At 28.6% G+C, this 13,079-nt stretch overlaps 1 protein-coding gene across 3 annotated transcripts in view; it reads left to right on the top strand.

Moving 5' to 3' along the window:
* LOC411534 (circadian locomoter output cycles protein kaput) overlaps positions 1-12,787 on the top strand; it is a 72,487-nt gene extending 59,700 nt beyond the window's left edge. For 2 of the 3 annotated variants that reach the window (XM_006568328.3, XM_395005.7), the window contains 10 exons: positions 63-161; positions 4,997-5,339; positions 5,566-5,826; positions 5,946-6,096; positions 6,181-6,292; positions 6,407-7,418; positions 7,699-7,752; positions 7,840-7,880; positions 7,949-8,089; positions 8,154-12,787. In XM_006568328.3, coding sequence (XP_006568391.2) covers positions 63-161; positions 4,997-5,339; positions 5,566-5,826; positions 5,946-6,096; positions 6,181-6,292; positions 6,407-7,418; positions 7,699-7,752; positions 7,840-7,880; positions 7,949-8,089; positions 8,154-8,240 — 2,301 coding nt within the window. In that variant the 3' untranslated portion in view covers positions 8,241-12,787. Of the gene's footprint in view, positions 1-62; positions 162-4,996; positions 5,340-5,565; positions 5,827-5,945; positions 6,097-6,180; positions 6,293-6,406; positions 7,459-7,698; positions 7,753-7,839; positions 7,881-7,948; positions 8,090-8,153 lie in introns of those variants that run through there. The other variant, XR_411173.3, reaches the window with a different exon arrangement.
* The last annotated feature ends 292 nt before the right edge of the window (positions 12,788-13,079 follow it).

Raw genomic sequence — 13,079 nt, 5'->3', positions numbered from 1 at the left:
CGACTCGATCGATCATCCTTGAACAACACGCGTTAAAAAATCATTTTTGTTAACCGTAACAGAATTTGATCAAAAACGGGAGCTTCTTTATCGTTGTCACGACCACCGGGAAAATAGTATACGTCAGTCGGCAAGTTCAAGAGCATCTTGGTCATACTCAGGTAAATTTTATCATTAAGCGTGCTCCTTTTATTCCGTCAACAAAAATTTTTACCTCCAAAATTAACGTTTATAACAAGTTTTACGATACGTCAATTTATAAATTTTTTTTTAACATAATTATCAAACTTTTATTTCTATATCAATTTTTAAATTTCAATATTTATAGTAGATTTAAAAAAAAAAGGAAAAGAAAACACGATGGACATAATTTTTCTATACTTTTCTATATTTGCTGTTCTTTCATCCGTTTCTTACTCAGGTAAATTTTATCTTAAGCGTGCTCCTTTTATTCCGTCAACAAAAATTTTTATCTTCAAAATCAAAAATTAATCAACACATTTGTAACAAGTTTTACGATAATTATATATACGTCAAATTATAAATTTTTTTTTAACATAATTATCAAAAAATAACTTTTATTTCTATATCAATTTTTAAGTTTCAATATTTATGATAGATTTAAAAAAAAAAAGGAAAAGAAAACACGATGGATAATTTTTCTATACTTTTCTATTGCTCTTCTTTCATTCGTTTCTTACTCAGGTAAATTTTATCTTAAGCGTGCTCCTTTTATTCCGTCAACAAAATTTTTATCTCCAAAATCAAAAATTAATCATCACGTTTGTAACAACTTTTACGTCAAATTATAATTTTTTTTTTAACATAATCATCAAACTTTTATTTCTATATCAATTTTTAAGTTTTAATATTTATAGTAGATTTAAAAAAAAAGAAAAGGAAAAGAAAACACGATGGACATAATTTTTCTATACTTTTCTATACTTGCTCTTCTTTCATCCGTTTCTTACTCAGGTAAATTTTATTTTAAGCGTGCTCCTTTTATTCCGTCAACAAAATTTTTATCTCCAAAATTAAAAATTAATCAACATTTGTAACAAGTTTTACGATACGTCAAATTATAAGTTTTTTTTTTAATATAATCATCAAACTTTTATTTCTATATCAATTTTTAAGTTTCAATATTTATAGTAGATTTAAAAAAAAAAAGGAAAAGAAAACACGATGGATATAATTTTTCGTATCTATACTTGCTGTTCTTTCATCCGTTTCTTACTCAGGTAAATTTTATCTTAAACGTACTCTTTTTATTCCATCAACAAAAATTTTTATCTCCAAAATTAAAAATTAATCAACATATTTGTAACAAGTTTTACGATACGTCAAATTATAAATTTTTTTTTAACATAATTATCAAAAAATAACTTTTAACTTTCAATATTTATAGTAGATTTAAAAAAAAAAATAAGGAAAAGAAAACACGATGGATAATTTCTTATCTATACTTGCTCTTCCTTCATCCGTTTCTTTATCCCTATTCCACGAACATAACCTCTTTCACGCGAAAACTTTCCTTCGCTCGTAAACCCTCCAAGACAGTCCGCTCAATCCGTGCTCTCTAAAACTTCCGCTCTGTTCCGCTCCATCTCTCCCAACCTTCCCCCACCAACGCTACTATCCGTCCTTAAAAATACTCGCTCACCCTCGCTTGAAAACACACACGTAAACGCCCACAGCGACACGGAATCCGTGTATTTATGCTTCCATTGTTTTATCAATCTTTGCGATCGTTGCATTGTCCGATTTCATCCCCGACCGGTTTGCATTCTGTAACGCAAACCAACTTATTTTTATCTCGTTATATGTTCTTAAGTAATAGGCAACGCGTTTTAATCCGTAAGTAGTAACGCGCTTAAGAGAGAAGTGTGTTTTTCGTGAAAAATGTGAAACGGGATATTCATCGCGAATTTCGTGTAAAACCGCAAAGGAATATATATACTTTACTACTACCTTTGTTTTAAAATATCAAATTCGGTGATATTTCGGTGCCCGACGAAAGGGGATTATGTTTCTAATAAGAATTTATTCTCGGTTTTCAATTTTAATTTTTATATTTTACAACAACGAATGATCGATTATTTTGTTCTTGGTTGTAAATCTTCTTTTTGTTATTTAAAAAATTTATCTCATGATAAAAATATTTATTTCTCGATTTTTGTTTATTATAAAAATATTATTTTTCTTTCTAGTTCTATATCTTGGTTGATTCTTCGACGATCAATGAAATGATAAAGACTTTTTGTTTCTCTTTATTAAACTTTCCTCCGCGAGATTAATTCTTCGCAGTGCTTCAATGGCGATCCAATTGCAGTTGCAATGAAACATAACTCTTTCCAAGGGTTCCAAATTATCGATCAAACGAACCAGGCCGCCATGGTAACTGCTCTTCTGCACTTGCAATATTTTTTTTTAAACGTATCGTCAAATCTTCCTGGAAATTTGCATTGGATTTATTCACGGTTCCATATTGTTTGATTCATTATTTTCGTTTATTAATGGAATTTTTTCCATTACTTTTAATAGAATCATTTTTGGTGTAAGAGAGATGAGAAATATATTTTTTCTAAAAATAAGATTAACTAAGTAAAAGATATTTATCTATTTATATTTAGTGTATCACGAAATCAAAAATATTTAATATTTATTAATTTATAAATAATGACAAGCCGATCGATTCAGCAAAAAATTATTATTAATTAAGTATCTTTCATTAATATGTTTTTTTTCCCAAGAAAAATAACAATGAAAAATATTCTATTTTTTTCGATTCATCATTTGTATTATTTCTTTTTTATTCCTTACTTCGTTGTCTTATTATATTTTTTTTTCTATCTTCTATTTATCGTTCATGTAAAGAATAACCAGTTAACTACGTGATCCAAACTCAATTTTCAATCGAATTGTTTGTCGCACGTGTACGGGCTCGGATTATTTCGAACGGAATCAATAGGATTTAAACAGATACAAATAATGCGATGTATGTATGTATGCGATTAAAAAAAATAAATAAAAAGAAACGAGAGATAAAAAATTAATAGTAGCATTGTATACAAATATGAACGGAATGAACAAGAGCATGTTATTTTGTCTAGGATAGTTAAAATGATGTTCAACGATTTCAACGATAAGCGAATTATTTTTCAGAAATCGTTCACAAGAAGATGTTTCTTCTTCTTTTTTTTTTCTACTCGTATAACAACTCGAAATATCATCAATATTCATTCCGTTTTCATTTCCATACGTTAAAAAGTAATAGAGAATATCAGATATCAGAATATATATAATATATATATATCGGAATATAATATCAGAAAGATATTTGCTGTAATTTTTTTCTCTTCTATGATTTTTGTTCACAAAAATGTTATTCAAATTTTTATTCATCGAAGAATATTATTATATATTTTTCGACGAATAAAATGATGAAAATTTTGATTTTTTATTTGTTCTTTCTCTTTTTTCATTTCCTCTATATCGCCAAGTATTCTCGAGTTTAATAGAATCGTGGAATGCCCGTACACAACCAGTCGATTTCGCTTCGTTATTAACTTCATAACTGGTGCCCTCTAAGTCGAGAAGCGCGCGCTAGAGAATAACGAATAAAGTTCCTCTGAAACTTTAGACCACGATATTTCGGTAATTACGGAAACTCGGATTGAAAGTATTCTTAAAACAGAATTTCTTGACTTCGACCATTCGTCGTTTTCATTCTATTCTTTGAAATTTTAACAATATTAACATGTTCAAAATACGTTTTCACTATGTACAGTAATATTAAAGAATTACAACATTTAAAAATATACGTTTGTTTCTTAATCTAACTGTTAACACATTAAATGTTTAAATTGTTTTACAAAAATGAAAGATAACGAGTACACTGGTTATAATATAAAAAAATTGTCATTTCTTCCACCACAACGAGTATACATGGTTAAAAGGTTAGTTTAAACTTTTAATTTAAATCAATTTATGACAACTCCATCATTTAAACATTTTGTATATCAGGCAAAAGAAAACGGAAACGAAATCGAAAATCTCTTCTTCGAAAAAAAAAATAGACGATGAAAACTTTCGAACGATAGAAAAACAAAAAATTCTATCGATCCACACGTATAATTCCGTCGTAGAAACTGTCATGGCGTTCCATATTCGAGCATAACGATAATTCGATGCTCGAGCATAACGAACTTGCTTACTAACGTTCGACTGAGTTATAACTTCAGAGTGTAAGAATACACCAGGCGAAACGAGGAAGAAACTCGGTGACAAAAGATAGGGAAGGACGAAGAAGGAGAGAGACATGAGAAGGAGAGGCCAAAGGAGGAAGAAAATAAGAGAGGAAGAGAGAAAGAAAAGAATGTGGAGGCGGTGCGGTGAGTTGTTTGCGCGGGATCTTCTAGGTTTTTTAAGGAGATACTCACAATCAGTCGGTATTGTTCTCAAGGAGAAACTCCCTGTGGTGAAAACGAGCCTCGTCGCCGACATGGTGCACCGTGTTCGTCGCGATTAAATCGCAACAAATCGAAGTCAAGATGCAGAAGGAAAATGTATAAGAACGCGTGGATATTAGTGCCAGCTTCCTACGATACGTTTTAATGATCAGTCATCGAAAGTTTTCGCGAAATTTAATAGAGTCGGATTTCGAGTTTGAGAAAGTTTGTCGGTTGTGATTGATTGCGATAGGAGTTGAATATTAATGCTCCAGAGACTATTAATAGTTAAACTTAAATTTTAATTTTAATTAAGTACTTGCATAATTTAATCTGAAATTTTAATTCTAGGTATACGTAATTCAAAAATGTCAATTGAATATCAAATTAACATATTGTTTTAATCACGCCCTCCTATTCTTTATTGAGATGTTAATTTTCTTCATTTTCTAACCTTTCTTTTTCACCAAACTCGAAAAAAAAGAAAAATTAATATCGAATGATCGACGATCGCTCTTCTATAAAATGAACAAAATATATTACAGGCGGATCTGCTTGGCCATTCTCTTTATGCGTTCATTCATCCCAAAGATGAAGAGGAGCTTGCGAGGAACCTCAACCCGGATGAAATGCAAGGCGTGGTATCCTCGTTGCCACAGATCACCGACGGAACGAACGACAATTCCAATTCATCGGAGGATTCAACGTCTTCGAAGAACGGGAAAACGTTCCAGAATCAGAGGCGGACTTTCGAACTTCGAATGTTGCATCGTACTTCGTCGAGGCGGGAGCATACACAGTACGAATGGTTCGAGTTCTCTGGAATACTCAGGCTTGCGGACGCTTGCAAAACTTCTACGTCGAATGTTAATCGATCGAGACATCGAGGTACATAATGATACATAACAATGTCATTTGGAATGCTAATAACATTTTATCATATATTATAATAACGTTTTAATTTATTTATAATGAAAAAAAAATTATAGATGTATGTATTATATTCCTTTGAATTAATCATTTAAATTATAAATTATGAATCTTAAATTAATGAAAAACTTTAGAGTTAAACAAAAGACTGATCGTTTTAATTTTTTTTTTTTTTTTTTTATAGAAATTACTTCAACCAGTAACGACATCGTTTTCGTGGGTGTAGCACAATTATTGATGAAGCAGCCACTCACGAAAATTTCGATAATAGATGCTAATAAGAACGAGTATATCACTCGACATTTGGTAGATGGCAGGATCATTTATTGTGATCACAGGGTGTCAGTTGTGGCTGGATATTTGTCGGAAGAAGTATCGGGTATGAGTGCTTTTGGTTTCATGCATAAAGATGATCGTATTTGGGCGATGGTTGCACTTCGTCAAAGTAAGTCCAAGTATTTTTTATCGTGTAATTTTTATAGTTATAATTTTTCTTTACATGTTAATAATTATGTATTTTATTGTAATTCATGATTTTTAATCGTTTGAATAATTAATTTACAGTGTACGATCGCGCGGAAACTTGTGGATCATCTTGTTATAGATTAACGTCAAAAACAGGAGAACCCATTTATCTACGTACTCATGGATATTTAGAAGTAGATAAGGATACGCAAATTGCAGTATCCCTTGTGTGCATAAATACATTAGTATCGTAAGTTTTGCGATGTGTTAATAATTGTTCCTTTTCATCTTTTCATCTTCTTTTGTAAATTCAATATTGTAAATTTCTTTGTAGGGAAGAGGAAGGAATACAACTTATGCAACAGATGAAGAAAAGATTCTCGGCTACGATTTCTGAAACCATGAGAGCCATAATACAAAATGGAGATGATGCATCGATTGATTTGGTAATTTATTTTATTAATTTATGATAAATAATGTAAAGTAATCGCTAGTTGATTTAATACTATCAGATTAAAAAATGAATATTAAAAGATTATTAGGAACATTACAATTTACAGGGCTCAGATTCTCAAAATCCAAATTCGAAAAGTAATATGGAGGATCCCGCACAATTAGAGGATGCCATCACATATCTAGTTAGTGATCTGTCATCACCTCTTCCAGAAGATTGTCTATCACCTCCTACGCAAAATGAACAGTATGCGAAAGCTGCTATGATATCACAACATTTACCTCCTGCTGAAGCCCAAGCTCGAAGACTTGGAATTAAGAAAATCGATCGTTATTTAATGGTGCAAGCCAAGGCAACAAATAATCAGAAATCAGAATCAAAGACAAATAATAATAAGAATAACTCTAATGAGAGACAAGAAAACACGAGATCGTCGAGAAAAACTGTACATGAAGTTACAAAACAAACGCGTAATAGTACACAAGATGAACAGAATTCATCGCGAATTAATAACATGTCTAATGTAGAGTCATGCGTAAATACCCAACGAAAACCTGGAATATCTCAACTTGAGCTTCATCAAAATGTGGATATTTTGAATCCTAATACTACAGTTAAGAAACCTGTTGCAACAGTAGAAAATAATCCATGTAACGTTAAAATTGAACGTAACATGGATGTTTATACGCCCGAGACAATGATTGAATACTTTGAAAAGAATGCAATTGATAATAATTCTGATTTAAAGAGTCATCCTTATCCATTGAAGAGGATATATAGTGACGAAGATATTAAGACAGGTTGCACTAAAAAAAGACAGTATAATAATGTTCCTTATGCGTCATCGGATACAAGCGATGAGCAGAATATCTCTTACATTGATTGTAAGCCTTTCGTCGATGAAGAATTTTCAGAACTTTCAACGGATTTCAACAATATAAATCCTCAATCACTAAAGATTGCTGAATCGCCAAATTCAAGTCTAAGTGAAGTCATAACTGATTATCAGCAAGTGGATTCTAGTATACCACTTATAGCTCCAAATCCTGAATTGGAAGCGGAATATGGCGATCTTCAGGACAATGCATTGCTGAGCCCAGGCCTGGAAGCAAATCCAGGTACCGAACTCAGTACAGTAACCCTGCATCTACAAACGAAGTAAACAACTAAATTTTGTTTATTGCAAAGTAGTGGGTGATACTTTTTCATTCAAAATATCATATCTATTTATAGATATTGATATTATTCTCTTAATATGCACAAGAGTTTTTTTTATTAAAATATATGCCCAAGCTCGAATGCATATGTGATTTTTCTTTTTATATCTTTTGTATTTTAATTTTTTTGATTTTCATAAATTTTTACGGTTTTAGTAAACGTTTGATTTTCATTTTACAGATCTGATAATGATGAAAATATTTGATGATCTAAGGCATATACCAATTCTTGAAAGTAAGTATATACTTACATACATGTTTATTAAATAGAATATCGAAAATACTAATAAGATTCAATAACAAACTTTTTTTAATATTTTAGATACTTTTAATGAAACAGAAGTACAATTAACAGACAATATGGTAAGTATAATTTAATAATAATATTATATTAATAATACAAGACAATCATCACATTAATTTTATAACAGGTAATCAATAAAGAAATAAGGAAAAAACATCTTCAACTTATGAATAATATAGCACGCCAAGAATCACAATTGAATGTTTTGGCACGAGACTTCAAAAATCCAGCTTTGCAAGCGAAAAGAGGAAGTTTAACACCATTAGAGGTATGAAAAATAATTTTTAAAAATAAATATTTAAAAAATTTAAAACAATTATTATGAATTTTAGGTAGAACATAATATGCAGAAACAAATTCTCGAGACTTTACAAAAAGATCATATGCAAATAAATATAAAACATAATATTGGTGTGTAAAAATAAAATTCAAAGTTTGGAATTAATTTTAACAAAATATTTCTTTGGAAGATAACTATTCTTAAGAAATATACAATTGACAAACAAAAGTGTGCATATCATTGCACATTGAATATTTCAATGAAGTTTATTACAATTTATTTCTCAACCAATAACGAAGTAGAAGAAGAACGTAACAATCTGCAATTGCATAATAATCGACTTATTACAATTCAACAAAGGAAAGATAATAATATTTATTATCAAAGACGTCTAGTGAAAATGTAGTGTCGATTAAGAAAACTTCAATATTCTGTGTTTTTAAACTGAAGTAAGAAGAAGCATCATAAGTAGACAATGTATAAAATAATCAAGATGTATATTTTACATCTATTCATAGAGAAGACTTTTTGAAAGTCTAGTATGGACATTATACATCGCCATGTTTGGCATACATATAAATAAACATATATTTCAATAACTGCTTGATGAAACATATACGTAAATTGTATTGTATATGATGGGCACGTTTTACAGTTTTGAAGGTCCAATGTTGCGCAGTTTTCAAATTTTATCATAATTAACTTTTATATAGCGTGAAGCCAATTTTAAGCGTCTACGCTATTTATTTAGCCTCCAGGACTGTTTGTGCTTGGCTATTGTTCTCGATCGAGAACGAAAATTATCTCCACGTCGAATGACTATGATATGTATATGTACTATATATATCGGATGGATACAGTACCAGTTCTGTTTAAATCCTATTAATTAATTATTGGAATTCAAAATTATAAAAAAAAAAAGCAAATTTCTAGTACAAAATTTCTGTTTTAGACAAAAAAATATGCTTATAAAAAAACATATTATAAAAAGAATATTAATTATATATAATTGTACCTTTTTACTATTGTTACGTGAAATAATTCTATAACAAATTGACTGTCTCGATTTCTATCGATTTCTTTTTTTTTTTTAAAACAATTTTGAAAATTGTGTGGATTGTTATTATTATTTCTCTGAATATTTACATGCATTATTTGTAACATACATATGCACTTTTAAGCATTTTACATATTGACTTGTTATCTTTTTTTTTTTTTTTTTTTTTTTTAAATATATATTTCATTGGAAGATAATGATAATTAAAATTATCATTTTTTCATAATGAAATTTTTGAGAGAACTTGGTATTTTATACGTTATATTTCGTGATTGTAAATTATTTTGTTATGATGAATTTTTAGACTTTACTGGCCTTGTTATCCACCCAATACCGTGTTGCTTTATATTATTTTATTAATTATAGTTAAGCTTTAGTATCTACTATAAGTAGTATAAAATTTTCGTGATTAACTAATATGTGATATTATTAAAAAATACATATACTATTAATCACGATTTTTTTTTTTATCTAATGAATCATATAAAAATCATAAACAAGCATAATCAAACAAATGAATCCAATGTAAAAAATAAAATATACAGAATGGAAAGTTATGCACTGAAAAAAATTATAAGAGCGCATACATTATGGATATATTCAACACATATGAATAATAGATCTATATGTATATCATTTAGTTCCAGTTTCCTATGTACAAGCATAAATAAGGCTGATAAATTGTAAATAATTCCGAATGTCTTATCGATTGGTATTATTACCGATTAAAGAAATCACTGGGTTTTTTTTTTTGTGAATTATTCATCATTCATTCATGTTATATATCTATTTGCAACTCGTGTGCTATTTCCCAAATACATTAAAGAGTTTTTCATACTCTTGCGTACTGATGCGAATTATGATATCAGTAGAATTTAGAATTGTAGTTTAAAAATGATGTTTTAATGTTTGAGCAGTTTTTTTACCCCTTTTAGCGTAGATTTTAAAAATAAGACGGCAAAGCATTGTAGACATGATATTATTCAAAATAATAATATTTATAGATTTAAATTGAATTTGAGAGAAGCTACATATATATATATATACATACATACATATTTATATATGTATGTATTTATTTTAATTGAAAATTATTTTTAATCTATGCTTTGTACGAATAAAAATTATGAAATTACGAAAAAGGGGTATTAATTCTGCGTATAAATTCTTATACATGTACACAACATGTTCATTGTAAAAAAAATGATCGTTAATTCGTTTTTATGTCATTGACATCGATGTCAAACATATTGAGGTATATCATGTCATTTTATTTTTGTTTTTTTTTTTTTTTCAACTAGGATTATAATATATAAATGTATAATATTAAGAAAAGCTTGAGATATAAACTATGCTCATTTTTATGGTTAAGAGGATTCGATTATCCTTGCCTCATGATTGCTCGATGTTGATAAAGATTCAAACTTTTTTATATATTATCATATACTGTTAGTGAAAATATAAATGATCCTACAATGTAATTCACATTACATTGTATCGGGATGTTTAGTTAAGTGAATGGCAGACTTTCCAATTTGTCATGATCATTATAGTACAAACAGCAAGTTTAAAGTGTCTGTATTTAGTGTCACTCTCTTTAATCTATCAAATTGTTCATGTGTTTTGTGATCTTTGGCATTTCAAGCCTGGCCATTGTGCTCATTGTTTTGTATGTTTCAAACTATGCATATAGAAATTGTATTTCTACAATTAATTGTTATTAAACTAATTACGAAGTGATCAAGATATGTAGTATCTATAATATCTTGTTAATTAAAAACATTATAATACGTATAAGTGATTTTTATGTGTTTCTTGAAGCCTCTTGAAGTAAAATATGATCAGTATATAATGTCACATCTATATATATATATATAACATTTATCGAGGGCAGTGAGAAAAATGTATAATAGTTATATATTCAATATAATCTGCTCTTTCACTCAAAAAAAAAAAAGAAAAAGAAAAAAAAAAAAAAGAATCAAAATCTCTGCCCGATTTAGAACATAATAATAAATGAGCAGAACGTGACACGAACAGATGGCACTACAGAATTCGCTAAACATTTAATCTTATAATACTGTAAATATCTATATCTTTATTATATATTTTATACTCTGCTGTTTGCACATAAGTGATTTTTACAATTTATTTCTGTAAGTTAACATACGCGAAGCACAATTCAATACAATTGTGTTTTACATCCTTGTATATTTCTACACATATATCTTTAAGTAAAGTAAAAAAAAATGGCATCTTTCGAATTATTGTGTGGTCGAATTAAAATATTAATTTTTGCAATCTACATTCTGTGCATCAAGCAATGTTACAAAAGTTTTTATATATAAAGCGGTTGTCTCTTCGTAATCTTGTTTGTAAAAATGGAAGGAGGATAGATATGAAAAAAAACAAATTTATCGTGTGCTCGTTTTCCGCAAAGAAAAAGGAAAAGAAAAAAAAAAAAAGAAAAAAGAAAAAAAGAGAGAAGAGAGAAAAGTAAGAAGTAAGAAAGAAGAAAAGAAAAGAAAAACTGAAATTTCATGATGACAGTATTACGCTTTTGCGTAAGGTAACCGCATAGTAATATATTAATTATTTATCTTTTAAGAATAACGAAAATAACCTAAAATAATAATAATTCAAAGTTAAAATCTCCATTTTAATTATGGAATATGTGAGTCGTTTTTTCTATCGTCAGATATATCTTTATAAGCTTGTATTTAAGATATATTTTTCACACACACGTACACACACACACACACACACAGTGAATTGGAAATATCGGTTTTAAATTCCATTATTAATCGGATTTAATGAAATTAAAATAAAAAAAAAAAAAAAAAAAAAAGAAACGACACATATATTCGCTTTCGTGTACAAAACGAATTATCGAGCAAACATCTTTGTACAGGCTATTTTAACTTTAAAAAAACTCGGTGCTTTCGAAGATTTCTCGAACACTGTGTACATTTTACCGTAGCTGTTAAGATATCTGCGAATGTGATTCGCATTTTATGAGCTTCTTTGAAGAGAAATGCACCACCGAATTACTTCCAACTATACGTTTGTATGTTGGACGAGAGCATAATAAAATGATAAGTTTAATTGTTTAATTAAAAACCATTATATTATCACTTTGATTAAGTATTTTTACGAACTTCACGTACGCCCTTAAATATTTTTTACGTTAATTTTATGCCCATTTTTTTTTTATGTATATACATATATATATATATATATATATATATTTATGTTCCGTTGTGAATATATTGATGTTAATAAATGATAATTGCTGGATTATTATCATCATCAAAGGAATTTTCAAAGGATTAATGTCGAAAGATAATAAGAAATTTGTGTAATATTGGCGGTGTATAGCTCTTCGTAGATTGCCAAAGAACGATAGAAAAATATGTAACTGAATTCCGTTCCTCTGTTCTTCCAAATCGAGAAAAAGAATCGAGAGAAAGAATATTACTGTGCACGATGAGGATTGATTGATTCATGCAGAAATTTATAAAAATGTTTACAGTCGCGTTGCTCGTGTCAGCATTAGAAGTTGGAACGAATGAATTTAAAAAAAAAAAAAAAAAAAAAATGAAAATTTATCATACATATATATATATATATACATACATAACAACATTAATTTCGAAAAAAAGGGACTCGTTTTTCATCCAATCTCCGAAATGAAATGAAAACGAAAAGAAAACGAGTAAAATGTATATTTTTATCTTTTTTTTTTTTTTTTTTTTAATAACTATATATATATCTAATGGATTGCGTTCTTGTAGTAATCATTTTCTAATTTCTGTTTTTAAATATATTTAATACGAGTAATAATTATAATAAAAACGCATATATAAGCAAGCATAAATGATGAATATGGAAAAAGAATATAAATTTCTTAATATAATCGAA

Source organism: Apis mellifera, linkage group LG7 (genome assembly GCF_003254395.2).
Source record: "Apis mellifera strain DH4 linkage group LG7, Amel_HAv3.1, whole genome shotgun sequence".
NCBI classification, from domain to species: Eukaryota; Metazoa; Arthropoda; class Insecta; order Hymenoptera; family Apidae; genus Apis; species Apis mellifera.
Note: the sequence above shows the minus strand (reverse complement) of the source record. Positions and strands in the feature narration are given on the sequence as shown.